This window comes from Otolemur garnettii, unplaced genomic scaffold (assembly GCF_000181295.1).
Source record: "Otolemur garnettii isolate 467f Iridium unplaced genomic scaffold, OtoGar3 scaffold00165, whole genome shotgun sequence".
NCBI lineage: Eukaryota > Metazoa > Chordata > Mammalia > Primates > Galagidae > Otolemur > Otolemur garnettii.
Genome location: NW_003852560.1, coordinates 3,449,001 through 3,463,346, shown reverse-complemented (window position 1 = coordinate 3,463,346; position 14,346 = coordinate 3,449,001). Strand labels below are relative to the sequence as shown.

The 14,346-nt window shown below is 38.2% G+C and overlaps 1 protein-coding gene across 1 annotated transcript in view; it reads left to right on the top strand.

The window, feature by feature from the left end:
- The window catches only part of RYR2 (ryanodine receptor 2), a gene marked incomplete at its 5' end in the record, with an annotated part of 583,561 nt that overhangs the window by 489,568 nt on the left and 79,647 nt on the right, over positions 1-14,346 (top strand). Inside the window, 2 exons of the mRNA XM_023519246.1 lie at positions 2,824-2,877; positions 4,151-4,174. Of these exons, the coding sequence (XP_023375014.1) occupies positions 2,824-2,877; positions 4,151-4,174 (78 nt within the window). The remainder of the gene's footprint in view (positions 1-2,823; positions 2,878-4,150; positions 4,175-14,346) is intronic.

Sequence of the window (14,346 nt, the reverse complement as noted above, 5' to 3'; positions counted from 1 at the left end):
TGCTGTGATATCATAGCGCACAGCAACCTCAAACTCTTGGGCTCGAGTGATCCTCTTGCCTCAGCCTCCTAAGTAGCTGAGACTACAGGGGCCAGCAACAAGGCCCAACTATTTTTAGTAGTGATGGAGTATCACTTGTGCTCAAGCTGAACCCCTGAGCTCAAGGGATCCTCCCACCTTGGCCTCCCAGAGTGCTAGGATTACAAGCGTGAGCCACTACACCCGGAAATTCTTGCACATTTTAACGTTGCCTGTGAGCCACTTCTGTGGGGATGTCAGACATGTGATGAGACACTCCTGTCTGACATTAAGTGTTCAGTATGTAATTGTTGAATGAATGAAAAAGTACGATAAATCTTTAAAATTTATCATAGTATGGGCAAGAAGGATTTTGTACCCTTCATCCCACCCCTAGTTCATCTCCATGCCCAGAGGATTGTGACTCTTCCAATTAAGTGTATTTTTCTGATTTGTAACTTCCATTTCACAATTTCCCTCCTACACCTCCCTGACAGACTGAGTGCCTCCCACGTATTCAGAAATACTTAGAGGGATGGGGCAATCTAATTTTGAAAGCTGTAGATTTCTTCTTTCTATAGATCCTGATTAATAACCCTTTCTTCTGGTTACCATGATACTCCAAACCATAATGGTAACAGAAGCTGAGATTTTTATTAAAAGTTTATTATTTTTCAGACACTTTTTTCTAACTGGCAAATAATTTATATATATTAAATCGTGAGCTCCTCTTGAGAACCCAGGCACTCTTTTATTTATCCCTTCTTAAATATGAAGAAATGGAAACAGAGAGAGATGAAGGAACTTGCCCAAGACTGCTCACCTACTAACTACAGCACTGGGATCTGATCCAGGCACTATGCCTCTGGAGCCCTGGTTACTAATCACCATCCTCTCCTTAGCAAGCAAAAATTTCATCTGTGGGCTGGGTACAGTGGCTCATGCCTGTAATCCTTGTACTCTGGGAGGCCAAGGCAGGAGGATCCCTTGAGCTCAGGAGTTGGACACCAACTTGAGCAAGAGTGAGACCCCTGTTTCTTCTAAAAATAGAAGAACTAGCCAGGTTTTGTGTTGGGTGTGCGTAGTCCCAGTTACTTGGGAGGCTTAGGCAGGAGGATCGCCTGAAGCCTTGGAGTTTGATATTGCTGTGAGCTATGATGCCATAGCACTCAAGCCTGGGTAACAGAGCCAGACTTGTTTATCTCAAAAAAAAAAAAATATTTTTCATGCCCGTAATCCTAGCACTTTGGGAGACTGAGGAAGGTGGATTACTTGATTTCAGGAGTTTGAGAACTGCCTGAGCAAGAGCAAGACCCCATCTCTAAAAATAGCCGAGTGTTGTGGCAGGGGCCTGTAGTCCTAGCTACTTGGGAGACTGAGGCAAGAGGATCACTTAAGCCCAAGAGTCTGAGGTCGCTGTGAGCTGTAATGCCATGGAGCTGTACAGAGGGCAACAAAGTGAGATTCACTGTCAAAAAAAATTTCTTTTTTTCAGCTGTGGGAAGTAGATAAGAATATGTGCGTGGTTCATCACAAATCCCGTATCATTTCTGAGATACCTCAAAATAACAGAATAGTTACTTTTATCATTTTTATAATATAAGGTGTCCATAAAGTTCATATGCCATTTAAAAAAATTGCACACAAAGTATATAGACACCCTTAACTTTGTATAAGAAGCAGTTAGAATTTCACTTTAGTCCTTTGAACCAAATACAATAAAAAATGAACTTAGAGGTACAGTGGCTAGGATGCCAGCCAGTTTCAAACCCCACCCAGGCCTGCTAAATAGCAATGACAACTACAACACAAAATAGCCGGGCGTTGTGGCAGGCGCCTGTAGTCCCAGCTACTTGGGAGACTGAGGCAAGAGAATTGCTTAAGCCCAAGAGTTTGAGGTTGCTGTGAGCTATGACACTACAGCACTCTACCAAGGGCGACATAGTGAGACTCTGTCTCAAAAAAATAAATAAATAGAGAAAATAAGGCATGTGCCTTTGCTAGTGCCTTGTAATGGCAGCATGACAAGAAAAAGAGAAAATAAGAATCCTTATCTTTAAGATTTACAGCTTGGTGAAATAAGACAAACATATGACTGGGTAGAGGGTGTGGTGTGACAGGTGCTTCATCATTTTCTCTGTGTTATTTGTGAATAGGTAACCTAATATTTTAATTTTGTAAAAGCACAATATATATTTATTTATATAAAATATTTGGTAACCTAATATTTTGTAAAAAGCACTATATATAATCTTCTTTCTAGTGTGAATATGGTCATGAATTTATTGATCAGGTCATGTCAGTATTACATGTAATATATAACATTATTTACGACAAGTTTTTTTTGCTATTTTTTTTAATTAAATCATAACTGTGTATAACAATGCAATCATAGGGTACAGTCTGGTGCTTTGATACACAATTTGAGATATTTTCATCAAACTGGTTAACATAGCCTTCATGGCATTTTCTTAGTTGTTATGTCAAAACATCTATATTCTACTTTTAGAAAGATTCACTGGTACCCTTGTAAGATAAACTACAGAGGTGATCCCTCCAATCACCCTCCCTCCACCCATCCACCCCCCTCCCCATAGTCTTAGGCTATAATTAGGTTATAGCTTTTATATGAAAGCTATAAGTAAAAGTATCCAATGATGGCAAGTTTTAAACATTCAACTTAACAATATTTAAACATGATTGATGGCAAGTGACTACAGATGGTTTGTGTTCTGTGTTAAGTAATTCTGCTGCACTTTCTGCCTCAATGTATTCCTTTCCTCTCTTTTTTTCTACACGTCTCAGAGTTGTCACGATGAGGAGGATGATGACGGTGAAGAGGAGGTGAAGAGTTTTGAAGTAAGATGGATCTTTCTAGATGTGTCTCTTTTCCACCGTGAAACATTGTTCCATAGCTTGTAACTGACATTTCCGTTTCTCGCTTCATGGCTTACGGCAGCTTCTTGTGTCAAGGGACTGCATGTCAGAGCTGGATGGACGAACCTGAGTCCTAACATTTGCTGAAGTTAAGACCAGAAAACAGAGAGAAGTTAGATCATGAAAGACAGCCCATATGTTCAGAATGAGTGTTCCTCAGAACTCCGGAGATGAGCCCACGGTAGATGGCTCTCATCCCAGCGATGTTATGGTCTGGAATTTCCAACAGACATGTAAAAAAGTACTGATTGAAGGGCAACCTAACATTGAGCATTTACTCAAACCCTGGGTTTGATGTGCTTTCTCAGCTGAAGTCTTAACGATTCGGCCTCTTGTGACGTCTGCCCAAGGAGGTCACTCATTCCATGTACATATGTAAATGGTGGCACATGACGCAGTTTGCTTGCATGAGTTAGGAGTGCCTATGTCCCCAGGGCTAGATTGTATTTTATGATTATTTTCTCAGAAATTCTCAGCTTTTAAATATCCGGTATAATTTGAAATGCTGCTTCGTGTTAAATTAGCTGGAAGGAAAGTTACTATTCTTCTCCCTCTCTGCTTGTCCTGCACTGTTGCTTTGTACAGGAGAAACTAGGTATTGCAAACTAGACTTTTCCTCATGTATCAGCTCCTTTTTTTTTTTTCTTTCTTTCTTTCTTTTTCTTTTTTTCTTTTAGAATCTTAGAAAGAAATTCAGTGTAAGGAAATAGAGATTAGATTCTTTTTTTTTTCCTATTAAGTAACATGTCTGGCCTTCGAGCTAGAAGTCTGGAAACCCATCAATAGCCAGCAGTGAGAATTTAAATGAACTGAAGTGGACCCCACAAACACATAGCCCAGGAGGGAGCTCAGTGCAGTGCCCGTCCAGGGACAGTTTTACATGAGCATCTCTGTAACATTGAAGTCAATGTGCGAGAAATATAAAAACAATTTAATTTGAGGATAGCCCATTACTGTTGCTGGCTGAGAAAAAGACCATGAGATTAATTTTTCTATGGCACTATAATCTTTTCTAATGTATGTGTGTTCTAGTCTCCAATCCATCCTTATTGATAAGCCACTGAGGTAAATTAGAATGACCTGTGAGAGGCAGATGATAGTGTTTTGCTGGAGTGCACACCATTTATGGTCTACCAGTTGTCTTCCGAGCAGTTGTTTATTGCTATTTTGCTTCTTGTCCTCATCCTTCCTTAAGGTCACAGGATCCCAACGCAGCAAGGTAAAACTATATATGTGTGTGTATTTGTCTGGGTCTGAGTTTCAGTTTCTTGTGATTTCCCTTTGTTAGACCCAACATCTTGGATTCTTTTGTGATAAAAGGCCTTGCAGATCTTTCTACAAGTTTGTTACCTCTAATGCAATTGGGATCTCTAAGGGATCTCATTACAATCCCTTCCTGAACAGGGGTTTATTCTTCTTAAAATCGAAATGACTCAGAATTTACAATTTTATCCTCCGTGTTGACTTTGAGCTGCAAACTATGCTGGGAAGAGTCCAGCCCTTCAGGTGATAAACTTTTAGCGTGGGACTTTTCATTTTCAGCACAGCCTCCCAGCCTTACCCTTCCTGATTTTTTTTATACCCATCTAATTACTTGAAAACAATCTTGATAAATGGCACTGGTGGTAAAACTGGAAAGCAGGCTGCTTTTTCTACCATGCTATTGATACCTTCAATTACGACCTGGGGATTATGTCCCATTATTTCAATATAGATCTCATCATTTCACTAAAAGGAAGACTAGCCAAATACTTGGAAAACTTGCTAAGAGAAAACATTTTGATCCAAAATGATAAAACATTTTACTCTGAAATGGACCCTGCTAAGCTTATAATTTAATATGTTCACGTGGCCACTCATTAGGAAGATTGATCACAAACATTCCTGAAAGAAAATATCAATAATCTTATTTTTAAAAAGAAAGTCTTTTCAGTGTGTAAGTGTAAATTCTTCCTTTCTGCCTTCTTTAAAAATAAGAAGAAGAGTATTTGCTAATAAAATGAATTTTTAGACTGTCCTAAAAAACCTATTTGGAAGAAAAATTTGAAATATTTTTAATTTGCTAAGAACTTGGGAGGAATATACTGTTTTATATCATGATCTTTGTAAAACTTTATTTTTTTTCAGATTAATATAAGGGTATGTATGAGTGGGTTACCATTTCGTTTGTTAGGAATCCCAGGTGTAGTTGAGTCTTTCACCCAGGAGGTGTGCCATATATCCCTACATTGTGGCCGTTAGGTGGGAGATTACTGACCCCCTCCCCTTTCCACCTGCCCCCTTCTTGATCTAATTGTGTTTTCCCTCTTGTGTGGGCCCATACTTGTTCATCTACCAGTTTCATATTAGTACTGAGTACGTGGGATTCTGGCTTTTCCATTCTTGAGATACTTTATTAAGGAGAATGTTCTTCAACTCCCTCCAGGTTAACACAAAAGACGTAAAGTGTCCGTATTTTTTATAGTTGAGTAGCATTCCAGAGTAGACACATACCACAAAATATACCGTGGTTTATTAATCCATTTATGGGCTGAGGCCCACTTGGGTCATTTTCACATCTTTGTGATTGTGAATTGAGCTGCTATAAACATTTCAGTGCAAATTTTCTTATGGTGTGTTGTAACTGGTACAACTGAGACAGAAAGTTGGACCCCACCTCTGATGCAATAATCAATAGGAATTTATTATAAATTTAATACACCTGCAGGGGGCTGTTGCTGTGGAAATCAAGCAGTGTCGAATGGCACATCAGATGGGTTTATATACTATAATTTCTGCTGAATTAGCAAGCAAGCTTGAACACAAGCCAAGATATTGCAATTACCCAGCTCAGCATAGCTCAGGGGTCACAGGGTAGGGTACATGCATTAGCTCATAAATCACATTAGGGGTTACACAATTCAGGGTGGAGGTACATGGGTTGAGGAAGCTTCCAAAGAACTTGGGACTTTTGATGCTTTTTCTGACATCAACCCCTCCCTGCATACTTTCCTAATTTCAGACTTCTTCTCGGAATTCTACCTCCCCACCCTTTTGGGGGCTGGGACTTAGAAGAAGTTTCCTTTATAAGGGTAGGGGGCTTGTTCCCCACTGGTCTTAGCAGGGAATCAAGGGGGTCTGGTCATCACAGGTGAAATGCTGTTTTTTCTTCTGGGTGGATACCTAGTAATAGGATGACAGGATCAAATGGAAGGTCCACTTTTAGCCTTTTAAATATTCTCCATACTTATTTCCAAAGAGACTATAATAGTTTGCAGTCCCACCAGTAGTGTACAAGTGTTGCTCTTCTCTGCACACCCTTGCCAGCATCTGCAGCTTTGGGACTTAAATTTGAATAACTTAAAATTGAATAACTCCATAACTCCACTATGATGAAGAAGGCAGCTCAAATCATATAATGGAAATAACACTTGGTAATAATATATCAAAGGCTTCAGTAACATAATAGGTAGAACAGGTACAGTAATAATTTGTAGATTTTGATTTTTTATCACTATTTATTGTAGATAAATCTTTTCTGTAAATTGTTGAGGGATGGAAGCCTGAAGGAACCTCCTAAATCAACCGTAGATTTGATTTCCAACAGACCGAAGCGAGTGCCCCAGGAATATATTGATAGCTGTGTGTTGATACTGCTGGATGTATTGCTTGTCAAGAAAACCATTTTGCTTTGGAAGAGGAATGCATTTTCAGGGAGCTACAACAGCGAATGCCATTTGGTAAATAGGATTAAATTTAGTGACATTAGAAAGGTGTTCCTTTTTCAGGAAAGAATTCTAAAGAGGACTAACAGTAGAATCTTAGTATTTAGAGTCCAGGTTTCAGGTCAGGCTGAGAACAAGAAATCAAGAGAGAATGGAGCCTGACCTGAGAGAAAAGGGCTACCTTGGGACTAAGAATGACAGGCGTGTTCACATGATGGTGACACTTGGAGATTAATCCCAAACTAGGGGATATAGACTTGCAAGATGACAGTCCCAGCAAAAGACAGTTTTTTTTTTTATTAAGTCATTCATATATTTATCATAGGTACATTTATGCCATTGTGGGATTCAACGTGTCGATTATTTGTACAAATTGGAGTGCTTACATCCTACTAAACACTATAGCCTTCACCTCATTTACTCAATTACAAGAGTAAGACTGGTTTTTTAAAATTGGGAATTTCCACCAGAGTCAGGGAATTTCACTTCATAATCAGGTATTTTGCCAGTCTTCATAGGATTTGGGAGTATAACTCATTATTTACCTTTAATTTATGTAACATGCTATGCTTCACAAAGTACATGCTTTGTGAGTGATTGATATGAAATCAGCCTTGCAAAGTTGAGGAAACAGCTGTGGATAGTCAATCACCTGTGCAGATACACTTCTCTGAGGTTGGTAATGTGCTACAAACGTAACTACTGAAAAACTGAACCAGATAATCAGATCATTCCTTCCTTCATAATCTTAATAATCAGGCTGTTTTACAACTTAAACAGTTCTTACAACAATTTATGTCAAATAAATTTGGAAATAACATAAAGTGCATGATCATTGAGTTTTATCCCTAGAACTGGTTGGTTATTAATGTTTGTTGTAGTTTCTATTTAAAATCTTTATCTGTGGGGCAGTGCCTGTGGTTCAAAGGAGTAGAGTGCTGGCCCCATATGCCGGAGGTGGCAGGTTCAAACCCAACCACAGCCAAAAAAAAAAAAAAAAAAAAACTTTTTTTATCTGTGAAGTATTCAACTAAGACTTTGAGAAGATCAAAGAGGAGATATAAAGAAAAATACTAGCCATGTATGGTGGGTTATTCCTGTAATCCCAGCCCTTTGGGAGGCTGAGGCAGGAGGATCTCTTGAGTCTAGCCTGGGAATCATAGTAAGACCCCATATCTAATTTTTTTTTTTTTAAATAAAGGTAGGACATATTCTTTGTATAGCTTAGTTTGAGTATAATATAGTATAGCTTGAGTTTGAGGCTTCTTTGGACACAGAAACAGATGTCTGCAAGAGACTGAATTTTAGAATGAATGAATTTAAATATGCGTATTTAAAAGTCAGTATAAAGAGATATTTAGAATTGTGGCAGAAGAAATAAGTGAGCTAACCCAAGGAATGGATATAGATTTAACAAAAAAAAGTGTAGATAGAAACCAGTATAACACCTACTTTTTAATGGTGGGTGAAAGAATTATTATCAGCGCTTTTTGCAGTCTGGTGAGCATTTGCTATTATTTGAAAATTTTTTCATTCATTTCAAAGAATAAATAATTCATTGTTTATAGAGATGTTATGTCATTTAAGAAGTCAAGTGATTATTTTGAGGCAGCTTATTTGCTTCTATTGTGGTGTCACACACATGTCATCCCAGCTACTCAGGAGATTGAGGCAGGAGGATAAATTGAGCCCAAGAGTTTGAGGTTACAGTGAGCTATGATTACACCACTGTACTCCAGCCTGGGCAATAGAGCAAGACCCCTACCCTTAAAAACAAAAAATGGAATGTGCTATTATAAGAACATTTTCCATGAGGAATACAGTAAAACTTAAAAAAACACGGAAAACAGAAAATATGGAGTGAAAAGTTAAGCACTTCCCAGCTTTTTTTTTTCTTTTATCACCTGTATATTTCATTGATATTGATCCTATTAAAACTTGCCTCATACAACTCAATCATTTAATTCCCTGTTTCATCTCTACTATATGTAAATATGTTTTTCTTACACCTACATGTTTAATAACTTTATTACATATTTAGCTAACTTTTTTAGATTTGGGGCTATTTCAATATGAAAATCGTAAAAAGAAGACAGTTAAATCTTATAAAGAGGCCAACATTAATTGAAAGGGAAGACGTGTTTTATTCCTCTAAAGTTCATTATTGTGGAGGCATGCTTTGTTTAGGTTTTAAATTCTTCACAAGCCAAAGCAAATAAAAAAAATAAATAATAATGCTTCAAGTCAAATTACTATTTTCTGAGCATGATGGGTTTTTCTCTCCCAGCTCAACAAAGAGCTTTGGTACCAGAGTAGACCACATATTTGAGCTATATTTTGCAGAATACTTGGAAACATTCTTTAGATTATTCTTTCTTCTCTAAAAGCCAAAAGTATGACATTGAATGATATTTTAGCGAAAGCATTTCTTTGGAACATTGAAGTACTATAACATATGATTATTATTTACTGAAAAACATTTTTAATGCCAGGAGAGCCAAGGAAGGGAGCATTAACTTGTCCCCTAGGCCATCTTTCTCCAATATTTGGCAAGCTGCATCTTCCTTTGGCAAAGGCCCAATTTCTAATTCATAGGTGAATTCTCTGATTCCCCGAGGTCCTATTACTCTTTACTATTGATTAAAGAGAATTTCTGTACCTTAAATACGAAATAGGCCGCAGCAGAGTTGACGTTCTGTGATAAATATTGAGGATACTAGCATATTCTCTCTCAGATGGACCTCAGACATAACTAAAAGGACATCACACCTGCTAATGTACCCATACCAATATCCAGCTGATATTTCAAAGAATGCACCATCAAGTATGAAAGAATCAATTTCATTCTAAAATGTCTTAGGGACTAATGTTATGTAGCACTCCCCCAATGATAAAGAATTTTTGTAGGCCCCTCCGTGGCTTTAATTTGAAATAGAATTTTCGTTTTTTGGTAATTCTGAAAGAATGAATTGGCTGTAAGATGTACCAACCCCAAGTAGCTGTGCCATTTAAACTTGAAATAGGTTTATCTCATGCTACTCCCAATAAGACAGCAATTTAAACTAAAAAGCCTTCCTGAATCTTCACAAAGTGAATCCTCAAATCCATAAAAATTAAAGCTATAGATTTATGCTGTTTATGAAAAAATACAGTTCTTGACTTCCTACGTAGCACTGAGTTGTTTTCTGGGGCAGTAATGATTCGTGGAGGGAAAGAGGGCAGGGACTTGAACGGCCAGTGTTCTCTAGCACTCCCGCCTACCGCTGCCACCTGCCAGCTGCCTTTTCATGTCATTAAATTATTGATCTCAGTCATGATCTGATGTCTTAGGCCAGGTTTCCTAGAAAACAGAGGCAAACTCTCATGTGCTGGTTCTTTTCCTGGGCGTGGGGTGTTTAAGACCAGGGAAGTAAGAGTTGGAGGAAGAGACCTGATACAGGGAAGGAGAGAGGCAGACAAAGGGTACGACAGTTCTGAGCTGACCACAGCTGTGTGCAATGCAGCTTGTTGCTCCTTAGTGGGATTCCTTTAGAGAGACCCCCTATGCACACAGATTAGCTCCTCCTGGGAAAAAGGGTAGGCTCTTTAGATATGGGCTCCTTCCCATCTTCTATTACTTACTGGGTACCAGGAGTTAATTTCTTCATATAGTAACTGGATCTTCCAGGCAACTCCTGGGGAAGCCAGAGCTGCCCTGGGTCCAGCCTATCTGGTGTCCAGGTACCACATTCCCTCTTTATCCAACAGCATGGGTTCTCTGGGGTGAGTGGCAGTGGTGGAACAGCTGATTTTCACAAGCAGAGAATGAGGTCAGTCATTTCTGGCATCATTCTAGCTCAGGAGCAAGGCACGTGGCCAAAGCTTGGAGAGGAGAGAGCTCACAGGAGAGGTGGGATACTGGCCCCGGGACAAGGGAAATCCACAGAAAACAAGTGCTTTATATCATCCATGGTAACTCGTGTATTCGAATGTGTGGACTTAAATAGCAGAAGACAAGTGGTCACCCTCTGTGTCTGTGCTTTCCACGCCTCTGGATTCAACCACCGTGGATGGAAAATATTCAGAAAGCAAAAATGCATTCATACCCAACGAGCTCAGGCTTTTCTTCTTATTATTCCCTAAATAATACACTATAACAGGGTGCCACCTGCGGCTCAATGAGCAGGGCACCAGCCCCATGTACCAAGGGTGGCAGGTTCAAACCTGGCCCCAGCTAAACTGCAACAACAAAAAATAGCCAGGAGTTGTGGTGAGCACTTCTAGTCCCAGCTACTCAGGAGGCTGAGGCAAGAGAATCGCCTAATCCCAAGAGCTGGAGGTTGCTGTGAGTTGTGATGCCACAGCACTGTACCGAGGGTGACAAAATGAGACTCTGTCTCTAATATACTATAACATTTATTTACATGGAACTTATATTGTATTTGGTATTATAAATAATCTAGAAATGATTTAAAGTAGACAAGAAGATATGCATGGGTGATATGCAGAGACTATGCCATTTTATATTTGGAGACTTGCAAATCCCTGGATTTTGGTACCTGTGGGAAACAATTGTTCTAGAACCAGCCCCCCATGGATACTGAGGAATGTAGTTGTGCATTTTTCCTGCACAATAAGTTGACTTTATGTGCTGTCATTTTAAAAATAATCTCAGTTAAAGTTTGTAATTGACCAGATTATGTATAATAAATGGGAGGCAGCTGCCATTATGAGTACAGACATCAGATGCACTGCCTGTCTTTAAATCCCAGCTCCACCACCTAGGGAGCTTACGCCTCAGTTTTTCTGTCTATAAAATGGGGCTAATTATAGTATCTGCTTCATAGAGCTGTTATAAGGATTAAATTCACCAGCACATACATACTTAAGACACTCAGAGCATTGACTAAATGTAACAAGCTCTATATATGTATTTGCAGTTACATATACCGAATCAATTTTCTTTCTCTCCTAAAAACAAGTCAGAAAAGCCTACACAGAAACAGTTACAGTACAGGAAGCATAAAACTACTCAATACCAGAGACCTAGATGCTCATCCGATGCATTTGACCTTCAGCACATTATACTTAACTGCTCTGCATCTTAGCTTCCTTTTATTTTATTTATTTATTTATTTATTGCAGGTTTTTTTTTTTTTTTGGCCAGGGGCTGGGTTTGAACCCACCACCTCCAGCATATGGGGCCAGCGCCTTACTCCTTTGAGCCACAGGCACTGTGCAGCTTCCTTTTCTTTGAACAAAGACTTTTTGGGCTAAGTGTTCTCAGGGGTGAAACCGACCTGTAAACATTGTCTGGTTTGCTGTCCACGTGTAAAACCTCTTTATTCATCAAGCCAATTTTATGATTCTTATAAATGCATAAATATTAACATCAATATGCAAGCTTTCATGGTTCTTCTTATCTTCTGTGGAAGGTTGAAAAAGAAAATAAACTCCATGTCTTTTAGAATAGGAATGTCACAGCAAAAATGTTTCATAGAAAATATTGTCTGACTTCTACACAATGCATATATATATACATCTCTACCTTAGTTTGGTGCTTAGAATATCATAGAATTATATATAATGCATTAAAGGAAAAAAAGAAAGTTGTTGAAAGATATAAAGTGGAGCCTTCCAAGAATGAAGTTAGTGTATAGGATTTCAAGCTTTCTAGAGGCCAACATGAAATTGCATAAATTTCATAATTTGTTTATTAATAAAATAGGCCTCCTTATTGGGAGAAACAAATTTCCCAAAGTTAAAATTCAATAGCAGTCTTCCACCCGAGGACATTATCTGTTATAATAAAAAATATCCTCCACAATTCAGGAAAAATAGTCATTTGATAATTTGTACAATAAAGTCCAGGAATACAGACACCATCTGAGGATGGATTAGTGTAGAATGGGTACACATAGATGGAAGAATGGGAGAAATATATATTCTTAAGACAGATTCCTGAAAAATCCTCCACCTAGCTAATAGGTAATTCCTTGGCAGGGAATTAATATTAAATATTTAGAGTGTGGCTGCTTCTCAAGAGTTGATCTGAGGTAGGGTTAATAACCACTAGTAGAGAGTCACAGATACTGGCACTCTAGAGTTGTGAGTTTGCAAAATTAAAATGAGCTGTGACTTGTTCTGTATCAAAGTTTTTCTAACTTCTCATTTTATGACCCATTGATCCAACATTCTGGCACCTTCATGGTCTAACCCTAGCTTTGAATTATTAGTGGTCATCAACTACCTTATTGCTCTTTTCTCAGGCTGTGCTGGGAGAGAAAGAACTACATAGCACTTCCTGTCTGTATTCAAGGCACTGTCTTGGTTTTTAAGGCTTAAACAAACAAATAGGTGAATGAAGGCTGATTTAAATCCAGGATTCTGTTTAGGAATAAGCTGAATTCTCTATAAGGAAAAGTCAACTTATTAAGGTGATAACTTATGATTTTAAAATTACTCATTCTTCTCTCTCAAAAGTGTAAATTTTGTCAGTTGGACTCTGAAATAGAAAACTATTTCAACTCAGCTGAGTTTTATTGATTCAGCATAGTTTTAAATTAGTTCTAAATATGCTGAATCCATGGGAAACAATATTCCACCCCAAACACAAGTGTATATGATATTGGAAGAACTGATCGCAAAGTCACATTCTATAATAAATCTAAATTTCAGAACCTCTAGCACATTAAAGTGAAGTGTGTGTTTCTGGTTTAGTGTTTATTTTGCCTTTGTATAGTAGAAAACTTTGATACCATTTTTAAAAAGCTTAATTTGAATTAAAGATTTGTTTTCTCTCTCTCTCTCTTTTTTTTTTTTTTTGCTTTTGTTGTTGTTATAAAGAGCCTTAGAAAGTATGCTTATCTGATAGAGAAGTAGAATTCTGGAAGCTTTTTTATTATACTACTGTAAAGTTCAGGAGTAAAGAGAATGGCCACACCAGACACGAAGAATGTCCTTCAGAAACAATCTGAATGTCTTTGCTTCCCTGGGTTAAAATATCTTTTCATCTCCATTATGAAGGGCAATTATTTTTTCCACCAAGGAGCGAGCAAAGGGCAGTTGTAATTTATTCTTCTTACTTGAGTATTTTTTTTCTCACACAGACAAGTTGTTACAACAGAACAATATGTAGTTATTTTCTTCTTTGGGCCATTTTACTTGCCCTTGCCTCCCCATGAAGTGTTAAAACCTCAAGTAACTCTTAGACAAAATAGAAGAATATGAGCAATTTTATCCAAAACTTTAATTATGTCGAAAGAAAATCATAATGTTGAATATCTATGTCCTATGCCAGTGATTTGGTCATGGGTCTGATTTTTATGACCACATTTGACCTTTAAAAGAGTCATAATGTTCTCATTAGGCTAGGAGCTGATAATTCGTAGGTACTCTTAACAATCAGAATGTTTCGCTTAGGGGAAAATTAAAATTGTAGAGCTGCTCTTGTAATTGTACTCCTGTTGCTCCAAAAGCCAAACTCAAGAGACAAGTGTTGGTTATGGGACTAGCGGGTTTATTCAGAAGCTGGCAACCTGAGGAGCAGGTGGACTCATTGGTAGGGTGGGGACTTGTAGTGCAGACTGAGAAAGAATTCTTGACATAAAGATTCAGACAGTTTTAAAGAATAAAAGTTTATTTTACTTGCCAAAGGAGGAAAGGGCATGGCATAAAAGAAAGAAAGATGTGCTGGCTTCAAGGGTAA